Source organism: Herpailurus yagouaroundi, unplaced genomic scaffold (assembly GCF_014898765.1).
Source record: "Herpailurus yagouaroundi ecotype Mexico unplaced genomic scaffold, PumYag 108269, whole genome shotgun sequence".
NCBI classification, from domain to species: Eukaryota; Metazoa; Chordata; class Mammalia; order Carnivora; family Felidae; genus Herpailurus; species Herpailurus yagouaroundi.
In genome coordinates this window covers 915-13231 of record NW_024421662.1, presented here as the reverse complement: position 1 = coordinate 13231, position 12317 = coordinate 915, and the positions used below count along the sequence as shown (strand labels likewise).

At 41.0% G+C, this 12317-nt stretch overlaps 1 protein-coding gene across 1 annotated transcript; it reads right to left on the bottom strand.

Annotated features, from left to right (window-relative positions):
* Positions 1-6: 6 nt before the first annotated feature.
* LOC121026463 (toll-like receptor 2) lies at positions 7-10666 on the bottom strand (the record flags this gene model as incomplete). The annotated part of the gene is made up of 2 exons (XM_040469310.1): positions 10559-10666; positions 7-2250 (listed from the first exon to the last, which is right to left on the bottom strand). A coding segment is annotated over exon 2 (2223 nt), but the record flags the coding sequence as incomplete, so codon positions are not given.
* Between the last annotated feature and the right edge of the window lie 1651 nt (positions 10667-12317).

The following is a 12317-nucleotide window of genomic DNA, read 5'->3' as shown; positions in this document are numbered from 1 at the left end:
CTTTTTCTCAATGGGCTCCAGAAGAATGAGAATGACAGCATCGTTGTTCTCATCAAACAGACGGAAGTGGGAGAAGTCCAGCTCATACTTGCACCACTCACTCTTCACAAAGTTTTCAGAAAGCACAAAGATGGTTTTGTGGCTCTTCTCGATGGAGTCGATGATGTTGTCGATAATCCATTTGCCGGGAATGAAGTCCCGCTTGTGAAGACACAACTTGAAGGGAGGGTCGAAGTGCTCCAGCTCCTGGACCATAAGGTTCTCCACCCAGTGGGAATCCCGCTCGCTGTAAGACACAAAGGCGTCATAACAGAGGTCCCGCTGGGGAGCTTTCCTGGGCTTCCTTTTGGCCTGGAGCCAAGCCCACATCATTTTCAGGTACCACAGCCCATGAAAACGGTGGCACAGAACCCCCGTGAGCAGGATCAACAAGAAAAGGACACAGCACACGACAGACACCAGAGCTGCCCTGTGGCATTCAGAAGCTGGGAGATGGGTGTCCTGAACCCGCTGGCCCCGCACATAGAATGGAGAGTCACACAGGTAATTGTGTGGCCAGTCGGTCAGGATCTGGGCCAGTGCTTGCTGCTCCCGCGTGAAAGACAGGAATTCACAGGAGCAAATGAAATTGTTGCCACCAGCTTCCAAAGTCGTCAGTCTTTGAAAAGAATCAAGTTGCTCCTTAGAGAAAGTGTTTATTGCATTTCTGCTGATTCTCATGACCTGTAACGTGGGTAAGAAGGAGGCATCTGGTAGAGTCTTCAACTTATTTCTGGAAATATAAAGTTCTTTGAGTTGTGGCAAAGTCAGAGAAAATGAATCGAGATTGTTATTGCTAATATCTAAAATTTCCAGTGTCCAGGGGATGCATCGGGTTAAGCTGTATATTCTGGTGTTGGATAAGTTCAAATATTTCAACTTTTCTGGCCACTGACAAGTTTCAGGCATAGAAAGATAACTGTTCTTACTAATATCAAGGTTAATCAAGTTTTTCAGAGTAAGCAAAGTTTCTCCGGTTTTTTCTAATGATTTCAAACGATTTTGCCTTAAAATTAAGGTTTGTAGGAGGGGCCAGGCATGCTCACAGGCTGCATTTCTCAAGTATTCTTCAACCATTAAATTGTCACTGAGATCCAAATATTCTAATGATTTTAAATGTCGTGAAAGTAAACAAGGAACCAGAAACACCTTACTGCTTTCTACTGTGACTCTTTTAACTCTTTCTGTAAGTGAATACACACTACTCAGATCATGAAACGAGTAGAAGTATGGAATGACCAACCTCCGTACTGTTAATGTCTCTATCCCACCTACACTTCCAATTTTGCCCATGTCAGATACGTCAAAGTCGCCAAGCCCATGGAGAGTACAGTCCTCAAACTCTACTTCTAACACTCCAGAAACGTAATTCAACAGTTTTACAAGTTCGCTAAAACTTCCATCAGTGATTTTCACGTTTCTAAACGTCCACTTTTTAATCGACGTATTTGTTTCATTGATGGATGCTTTTGAAAAATGTAAAGTGTTCAAATGAGTATCTCTCAGTTCCAAATGTTCCACAGAACTTAAAAGATCTACAAAAATCTCCAGCAGCAAATCAGGCTGTTTCATACGAAGGGCCAGATGGCTGATGTTCTGAATGGACTTCAAACTCTCTGGCTCATACTTCTGGAGATTTGAAGCATCAATCTCAAGTTCCTCAAGAAAAGTCAGCCCAGCAAAATCCTTTTCCTGAATCGCAGTGAAACTGTAAATATTTCCCACTTTCAGAATTTGCAAAGTTGTGAGCTGAGAAAAAAGAGGTGTTTGCCCAAGTGATTTGTAAGGATTTCCCAGCAAGTTTAAGAACTTCAAGGAAGAAAGGGGCCTGAACCACGAGGATGATAAATTAGATATGTGATTATAGGATAAGTCCAAATGTTCGAGACTCCCCAGGGAAAAAAAAGAATCTTCCTCTATCGTGTTAATTTCATTAGACTCCAGCCTCAGAGCCCTGAGGTTCACACAGCCCTGCAGGTCACTGTTGCCAATGTAGGTGATCTCATTGTTGGAGAGGTCAAGGCTTCTCACAGCCGCCGTGAGTCCTGAAGGGATGGAGTTTAAAGATCTGGAGTGGCCCTCGCAGATGCCCATGGAGTCACAGGACAGAGAAGTCTGATGAGGGGCCACTTCCTTGGAGAGGCTGGTTACAGCCCCCAAGACCCATACTGTCCACAAAACATGTGACATTGTCCAGTCCAGTAATTCAACCTACAAATAAAAGAGGTTCAAATGAGTGACTGTGTTTGACAGTATATCATGATTCCAGTTCTTGAGAAATGTTTTGTAAGGTATAAGGCACACGCGCACGCACACACAGAGTTACCTGGAAATGACAGAGAGGCAAATGGAATGTATGAATGGGGATATGTTGCTGCCACATCCAGCAACACCAACACAGACATTCTGCCACTGTGCCATGACCTCAAGATCCAATACCATCTGGGAGAGTACAGAGCAAGACTCACTATGTCTCAGCTGAAAGAATGAGTCAATGAATGAATGGAGGAATGAACAAGCAAGCAGGTTTAACACGAGCGAGGCTTAATTAACCCTATGGATTTACAATCACCTACTCACGCACTTCAAGCCTTCTTGTATTAAGCATGCCTCTTCCCTGCCTCAATGCCCGCTGGGAGTTAGAGATCTCACAGAGCCCGCCTGCAGCTCTCACTGGAACAGGGTTCACTGACTGCAGCTCCAGCGGGTAGCATGGTCTTTCACCGAAAGAAAAAGGTCCTGTGCTCCCATGCTTCACCTACTCCTAGCAGACAGGAGGGATGCTGGGGACCCCAGGCAGAGCGAGGCGGTTGGCTAGGCTGAGGGACAATCAGACCATCGGAACCTTCTCTTCCTTGCAGAAAAGTAAGTGCAGAAAGTAGTGCTCCAGTCTGGATGTGGGGGGGAGTAAAGCTGTCTGCACACTCTCTCCCACTGCTAGTTTATAACCGTGAATCCAGCACTGTCTTTCTGCCCACCTCCTGGGTCCTATATCCCTCTTTGGCTCTATTCGGCTCTCTCGTTCCTGCTGTCTGTACTCCTCTGCTCACTACATTAGCTCTACAAAACAATTTTTTTTTTTAATTTTTTTTTCAACGTTTTATTTATTTTTGGGACAGAGAGAGACAGAGCATGAACGGGGGAGGGGCAGAGAGAGAGGGAGACACAGAATCGGAAACAGGCTCCAGGCTCTGAGCCATCAGCCCAGAGCCTGATGCGGGGCTCGAACTCACGGACCGCGAGATCGTGACCTGGCTGAAGTCGGACGCTTAACCGACTGCGCCACCCAGGCGCCCCATAGCTCTACAAAACAATTTTAAAAATCTAACCCTAAGAAGAAAACTTTTTGTGGGTAAAACTAATTTCCCACATGCACAGAATCTGAGAGATTACGAAGGCCCTAGGCCTATATAATTTATAGGTACAGAGAATTAAAATATAAATAATGTTAATACACACTTGGCTGGGAAGTTTAATAGCTGTTGCTGCCAGATTTTTTACGGCCACACCAGTGCAACTGCTCGGCATCCCCTCCTGTCTCTTTTAGATAAATGGGGCCATACCATGCATACTTATTCTGGATTTTCACTTCTCACCTTACAATATGGCTTGACATCTTTTTCCATCCATATATACAGACGTTTCTGATTTTTTCCCAATGGATCACAGCATTTCATAATATGGATAACCCATAATTTGCATGCCCATCAGCACCAGAGGACAGTTCCAACTGCCCTCTCTCTTGCCACCACTTTGCACTGCCAGTCTTTTTAACTTCAGCTATTCTGGTAAGCGGTGTAATCTCATCCGAGTCTAAATTTCATTTCCTGGACTAATAATGAACCTGAACACCTTTGCATATGATCATTTGGAATCCTCATTTGTAATGTGCCTGTTTCAGTTTTTGGCCTACTGTTTTCTATTGGATTGTCGCTATTATAATAATTATTATAAATATTAAATTATATATAAATAAAGACATATACTCTGGAAATGGAAGGAAGATACATATGTTACAAATACAAGCATTCCTCAGAGATACTGCAGGTGAAGTTCTGCCATAATAAAGTGACTATCACAATGCAGCCATTGAAGTGAATTCTCTAGTTTCCCAGTGCATATAAAAGCTATGTTCACACTACACAGTAGTCTGTTAAGTATGCAAGGTCTAAAAAAAAAAAAAAAAAAAAAAAAAAGTACATACCTCATTTAAAAATGCTTATTGCTAGGGGCACCAGGGTGGCTCAGTCAATTAAGTGTTCGACTTTGGCTCAGGTCATGATCTCACAGTTCGTGTGTTCAAACCCTGCGTAGGGCTCTATGCTGACAGTTCGGAGCCTGGAGCCTGCTTCGGATTCTGTGTCTCCCTCTCTCTCTCTCTGCCCTCCCCCACTTGCACTGTGTTTGTGTTTCTCTCTCTCTCAAAAATAAATAAGCATAAAAAAATAGTAACAAATTTTTAAATGCTCATTGTTGAAGAATGCTAACCATCATCCGAGATTTCAGTGAGTCATAATCACTGAGCACAGATCAACATAATGAATATAATAACAATATTGAATATAATATTGCCAGAACTACCAAAATGTACCACAGAGACACAAAGTGAGCAAATGCTGCTGGAAAGATGGCAGCGACAGACTTGCTCAATGCAGGGTTACAAGACACGTTTGTAAAAAACACACTATCTGCAAAGTGCAACAAAGCCAAGTGCAATAAAACAAAGTATGCCTGTATCTTCTTCCACTCTGCCGCTTTCCTTCTTGCTTGCTGGAATCTTCTGATAAACAGATGTTCTTAAATTTTCTGTTCTGTTTCTTTGTAGTAATTTTTGTGTCCTGTTTAAAAAATATTTTTTACATTATCATGAAGATACTCTAAATCTTTATTGCTAAATCTTTATTGCTTTGCCTTTCATAGGCCTATAAACCACATGGGATTAATATTTGAGGTAGCAGATAGGATCCATTTCATTTCCAAAATGGATATTCAATTGACCCAGCACCATTTTTAAAAAGATCACTTTCGGGGCGCCTGGGTGGCGCAGTCGGTTAAGCGTCCGACTTCAGCCAGGTCACGATCTCACGGTCCGTGAGTTCGAGCCCCGCGTCGGGCTCTGGGCTGATGGCTCAGAGCCTGGAGCCTGTTTCCGATTCTGTGTCTCCCTCTCTCTCTGCCCCTCCCCCGTTCATGCTCTGTCTCTGTCTGTCCCAAAAATAAATAAACGTTGAAAAAAAAATTTAATTTAAAAAAAAAAGATCACTTTGGGGAGACAGTCAACAATATTACTTTTGTCAACAATCGCATGTCCTCATAGGGGTGAGTGTGTTTCAGTGTTCTCTATTCTGATCCAATGTCTGTTTGTCTTATCCTTGTACTGGTATCACTACATTAAGTATATAACATAACTTAATATCCTGCAGGGAGGTGGGGTGGGGCGCAAGCCCTTCCTGCTTATTGTTTTTCTTCAAATGAGGCTTGGTTAATCTTGGCATTTTGCATATTCTTATAAATTACAGAATCATCTTATCCGTTTCAAAAACAAAACTTGTTTATTTTAAATGGCAATACTATGAATCTGTAGGTCAGTTTGGGAATTACTGACATTGTTACAATAATGAATCTTTCAATCCATACATCTTTCCATTTATTTAGCTTTTTCTTTAATTTATCACAATAATATCTTACGGTTTTCTGCACAGAGGTCTTGAGCATATTTTGTGATCTTTATTCCCAGGCATTTGAGATCTTCTAAGCTTTAAAAACAATAATACATACTTATATGTGGTATATATTTATTTCAATTAAATTTTATGTATTTACCATGCACTAATTAACCCTGCTAAATTGATTTAGTAATTCCAGTTTGTAGATTTTTATCTTCTATGTACACAATCACATCACTCAGATATAATACTGTTTTTTTCTTTTTTCCAATCATTATACCTTTACCTTGTTTTCTTGATTACTGAATGTTGAATCTTATCAAATACTTTTTTCTCTTCCTGTATCTACTGAGATAATAACATGAATTACCTCCTTTACTGTGTTAATACTGGTGATTACATTAATTGATTTAGTGTTAAGATAATGTTGCAGTTTTAGAAGAAATCCAAGTTAGTCTGGATATATTACCCTTTTTATATTTTACTGGATATATTTATTTACTAATATTTCCTTAGAATTTTTGCAACTATATTCAGAAGTAAAATCACCCTACACATTTCCTTTCCTCTCCTTTCACCAATGCCACCTTCTAAGACTGCAGTTTTTGTTATTATTTGTACATTTTTTCTTGTTTTTGTGAAATATATTAAATATGCTTAACAGCTACAGAACTATCCAGATTTTCTTTTTATTCATCTTTCAGCTTTGATAAGTTGTGTTTTTCAAGGAATTTGTTGTTTTCGTTTAATTATGCAAATATATGGACACAGCTACTTATATCATCCTCTTAATATTTTAATGTTTGTAAGTCCTATAGTGAGGTTCCCTATTTCATTCCTTAGATGAGTAATTGGTGCCAGCTTTTTTTATTGTCCTGTCTGTGGTTTATCATTCTTTACAAACGTTTTCAAAAACCAGCTTCTCAGTTTATAGATCCTCTATTTCTTTTCTATTTCACTAATTTCTATTCTTCTAATACTATTTCCTTCCTTCTGCTTTCTCTAGATTTTATTTTATTCTTCTTATTCTAATTTCTTTTTTTTTTTATTTTTTTTTTAATGTTTATTCATTTTTGAGAGACAGAGAGAGACAGAGTAGGAGCCAGGGAGGGGCAGAGAGACAGAGGGAGACACCAGAATCCGAAGCAGGCTCCAGGCTCTGAGCTGTCAGCACAGAGCCTGATGCGGGGCTGGAACCCACGAACTGTGAGTTCATGACCTGAGCCTAAGTCAGACGCTTAACCGACGGAGCTACAGCGCCCCTCTAATTTCTTAAGGTAGATGCTTACTCATTAATTTTCAGTCATTCTTCATTCTAATATATTCATTTAAGACCATAAATTTTCATCTAAGCACTACGTTAGCTATATTTTCCATGGCTTTTCCTCTGCTGTTCTTTCCATATTTTGCCTCTTCAAGTTTCAGTCTTGAAATTTTCTTCTAATCTATTTTCTAGCTTATTCTTCTTTCTTCAGCTGTGTTTAATCTACCATTAAATCCATCCACTGCTTTTAAATGTTTGGTTATTGCTATTTTCATTTATTTAATTTCTGTTAGATTCTTTTCCCCATCTGCTATGTCATTTTTTGTAGTTTCCAGCTCTCTGCCAAAATTTTGAATCTTGTCTTTCATCACCTTGAACACAGTAAGCATATGATAGGCTGCATAGCACTTCTAACAGGCTTGAAGGGCAGGGAGTTAAAGGTGAAGGTCTAGGCCAATCATGGATGGAAAGGTAAGGCTGAAGTAGAGGAAACCAAGTCCTCACGTAGATTGTAGCACAGCTCTGATTTATCTGGATGGCTCAGACATTCTTAGTCTCTGAAAATGGATTAAGATGATTTCTGGAATAGCTAGTGCTCACAGGTACCTGCACAAGCAAAGGAGAATATTCTCCAGAAGACAGTAACGTTATCCTAGGCCTCAAGTTTCTTTCTACAAACAGTGTTTCAAGTTGAATGTCCAGTACACAATAAAAAACAAGCAGGTACTAAAGGAAGCAAGATAATGAGTATGAGAGGAGCAGAAACAGCGGCAATGGAAGTTAGCCTATAAAGACTAAACTAAACTATAAAGATCTAGTATCGTACCCACCTCTAAAACTGATGGTGGTTAAGATGAGATGAGATTACTGTTTGGTACTGTATTTATTCCATTGTCTTTCTGCTTAATTAGTTATTGAAAAAAATCATCTTAATATAACTGTACGGGGCAACGAAAATTTACTTGATTTTTTTCCATTTTGTAATAAATAGCACAAATCTTAAGAAATCTATACTAGTTTTCCCCTAAGATTTAAAGGTCAAATACATCTATTCTAAATTTGTCCTAGCCTTTTGTCTCTAAAATGTAAAATTCATACGAGCTGAGATCTTGGGCTATTTCATACAAGTATTATATGGTACCTATTGCATGGTGGGTTCTCAACAAATAATAATTACTGATGATGCTAAAACTACCATTAACAACTTGACACTGAAGATCACAGTCACTTCTATTCCTCTCATTTCCTCTATACATTACAGCATGGGGCAGAGAGCTCCTCAGAGTAAGACATGGAGAAAGGGAAAAGCAATGGCTAAAGTTAGACCGAGTAGAGTCATCTCTAATGAGAGTTGTGGGTCTGCATAAAGCATAAAATCATCTGCTTAAAGAATTCAGAAAATTGGAGTGCCTGGGTGGCTCAGTCAGTTAAGCATCTGTCTCTTAGTTTCAGCTCAGGTCACAATCTCAGGGTTCGTGAGTTCAAGCCCCACGTCAGGCTCTGTGCTGGCAGTGCAAATCCCTGCTTGGGATTCTTCTCCCTCTCTCTTTCTGCCTCTCCCCCACTCTCTAAATAAATAAGTAAATAAATAAATAAACTTAAAAAAAAAAAAACAAAGAATTCAGAAAATTGACAGAGTGGTGAGGAATCACTGGTCCAAGACCCAGGAAAAGATGGCAGTCTGACAAGTAAGCCTGGCATTAGGAGCAACTTCTGCTGTGCACATCTGCAGAAGCAGAATTGAGAGGAAGTTGAAGCCCTGTTGTCCCCAGAGAAACCACAACCAGATACCCACTTCAGGGTGAGGGCTATAATGGCTGAGTAAAGCAGGAGTGGAGAAGGGCCCCAGGGCCCCAGGCATGGTTGAGAATTGAAAGCACACCCTCCATTAAGCCACGGGCAAGGAAAACGCTATACCTTATGTGAATAAGGATCTCAGAAATCTCTGCCCTCTGGCCCTGGATGAAGCCAGCCTTCTAGAAACCTCCTCTAAAAAATCAGAACTCCAGGCCTGCCACATACACTGGTGTGGATCAAAATATTGAAAGACACAATAAAAATTTGGGGGAATTGAATAAAAAAAATAAGGTCCCAAATTATAAATGCATATCGATTCCCCAATAAAAAAAAATAAAGAATAAAAAAGAATAAAAATTTAAAATAATAAAGAATAATTAAAAATGATAAAGAATAACAATAAAATAATAAATCAGTCAGTTGTGTATTGAATTAATAAATAATGATATTAAGTAATAATAAAGCCTAAGCATTTTCTTAAAGAGTATAAATTCCTCACCCAGCCTGAAAACAATGGAATAATATCCTCAAAGGGCAGAGAAGACACACCTGCCAATCTGTCAGTACCCATTTAAATTATCATTTAAGAGTAAAGGTGAGATACATATTTTCAGACATTCAAAAGCTAAAAAACCAAAAAAGAATCTTTATCTATACTCCATCATTGAAAGAAGGACCCAAAAACATGTTCTCCAGCAATATGGAAAATAAACCCGTTAAGAGTAGGCAGCAAGAAACTATGGTTGCATTTTTTTAAATTTAATAATTGATAAGAAAGAAGATAGCATTCAAAAACTCAAGCATGGCTTTTGGTATGAGGAAAAAGGAATGTAAATTTTAAATGCTATTGTGGAGGAAAACAATTTTAACAAGCAAGCCTCTTATTTATAAGAAGTAAATACAACTTACATTTATTACTAGATCTTTGTGAGGAGGTCACACCCTATACCCTATACCATAATGCCCTATACCATAAAATCATGCTCAATTACTATTTAACCAACCAAGCCAAATTCTTAAGGGAAACAATACAAAAAATTAACTGATAGCTTAGAAACTTATAAAACATGCTGCAAACTTGTGACAATTTTCGTAAAATAAGAGCATCATAAAAAGTTTAAAGATGCAAATGTTCTCCGCTTAGAAGAGGAAGAAACTTAAAATACTGGTGAACAAGTCAAAATAGGATGATTGCCATTTCCTTTTTTTTTTTTTTTTTTTTTTTTCTCTTTACTTTCACGTCAGGCCATCCTATCTATCACTTGCTTTCTGGTAAAGTTCTTAGTAACACTGCAAACAGGACCTTCTTCTGCAAGATTAGTTATCATCTCAGCCAGCTGAGCTGTTTGTTTATACTTGAACAATCAATCAATTTCTCTCCCTCTCTCTCTCTCTCTCCCTCCCTCCCTAAAAAACAAACAAAAACAGTAAAAACACTATCCTGTCTTGCGGCTAAGTTCTAAACACAAGTTCTCATTTCCAGAATTTGGAAAGCTTAGAAGGAGAACTTCAGGGCATTCTTTAAAGAACTCGTCTAAGCTTAAATGCTCTAAATTATTTTCTCATCAGAGACATAACTCAGATCTTTTAAGGATGGAAGAACACGGAGGGCGCGTGAAGCCGGGCTCGGGGTTAGTGAGCGAGAGTCCCAGGCAAATCCTGAGTCCTGAATTTTTCCCACTTCTCAGCCACAGTGATGGAAATCCAACTGTGGAAGTTAGGTCCCTGCAGTAACCCAGGAGCGCAGACAAACCACCAGCGGGAAGCACGCGTGCCGTCTGAAAGCCCTTACCTGACCCTAGTCGTCAGGGCTCGGAGTGGAGGGTGGCGCTCAGGCTGGGGCCGCGGGAGCGTCGGCGTCCTAGCGCCCCGTGTGCAACCGAGAGGAAAGCAGGGATCCGGCGCACCCCGGCTGAGGGCTGCGGAGCGAGGACGCCAGCAGAGCGCGCTCTCGGGCGCGGCAAGAAAGGCCCGACGTACCGGGAGATGGCGGAGCCGCCCGGGGCCGCGTCTCCTGGCGGCCTCCGGATGCGACGCGCCTGGGCCGAGGCCGGGAGCGAAAGAAAACGTGCGCGCGGCGGGCGCGTGTCCTCGCCGGGTGCGGGAACCTTCTGTCGCTGAGCACACCGCCGCGCAGCGGAGGAGAGGCCGTGGGGCCGCGCGCCGTCGCGGCCGCCTTTGGCCCCGGGCTGCTTCAGGTGACCTCGACTGAGGTTGCGGCCCACCCGAGGCGGCCCGAGTCCGCCGAGGGCGCTGGGAGGGAAAACAGAACCGAGATTGGTAGCGGCCCCCGCGTGGGAATTCCCGAAGCACAGAGGAAGATTTCGCAATCCCAGTAGCCAGTTACCCAACTAGTATCATCCAGAAGCTTTGGCATTCAGAGCCTCGCGTTACCCAGAAGCACACCGTCTTTAAATTCCACTTCTCCGTTCCTGTCCATCCTTGGGAGCCCCAATTCGTGCCTATCCACCCCCCCCCCCCAACAATTTGTATCTCCAGGGTCCACTTCCACCAGCAAGTCTATACTCTCTTATATTAAAATAGCTCTCACCAGTCACTATCTGGATCAACATAGGAAATTTTGCCTGAGGAGCAGATAAGGACATTTTTTGTTTTAAATCCTGGGGCAGCCCCTGGTGGTGCACTGACTGTAGCACCTATTTCCCATCCCTACTCTTCTCATGAAAGATGTGGGGCTCCAAAGGATTTTGAATCCAAATTCTAACCATGCTCAGTTCCATCACCACCTCTCAAAGTAATTGAAAAACAAAGACTTAGGTTTTTTTCCTTGCCGCAGAAACTAGTGAAGAATGTTCATAAGGGAAACAAATTACCTTTCAAAAATTAAGCTGCCTTAATAATATTCATAGAGTACATTTTATATTCATAACTGTATTTGATCTTCACGAATTGAGGCAGAGGAAGCATTCTTGCTCCTCTTTCGCACACTAGGAAATGCCATGCAAATTGTGGCAGAACTGAGATTTGAAATGAGAATTTTACCTTTCTCGAGCAGCATTCCACATCCCTAATCCTCATTAAGCGTTCCAATATCAGGCAAACTTAATCAGGAAGCAGGAGTGAACTTGAGAGGATGGAGTCTGATTTTCCATTCAGGTTACGGACTATGTGGATATTTCTCTCTCCCTGATGATCCAGGCTCTGCAGCCGCCTGAAAAGACTTTGTTCTTACCACTTCAAAATCTCCACCTCTCTTCCTCAGGAGTTCTCAAGTGTATAGGTAAGAAAACTTATTCCCAATATTTTCCCCCTGAATCTAAAAACCTCTGTTCTTTCTCTGTATGTCTTTATTTGAACTGCCTAGATTAACTAATGTTATTGCTTCGTAATCCCAAAACTTCTTAGAATGTCCGGCAAAGTCAGATAGAAATCATTTATTTCCCCACAAGTTATTACCAGTGTAATAAAGATTATTTTACAGTTAGCAAAGCTGTTAGCACGTTCTGCTTAGGCACAGACCTTATTCTTGCTCAGTCATAAACATTTTCAAAGCTCTTTTTTTTTTTAATGTCTATTAATTTTAGAGAGAG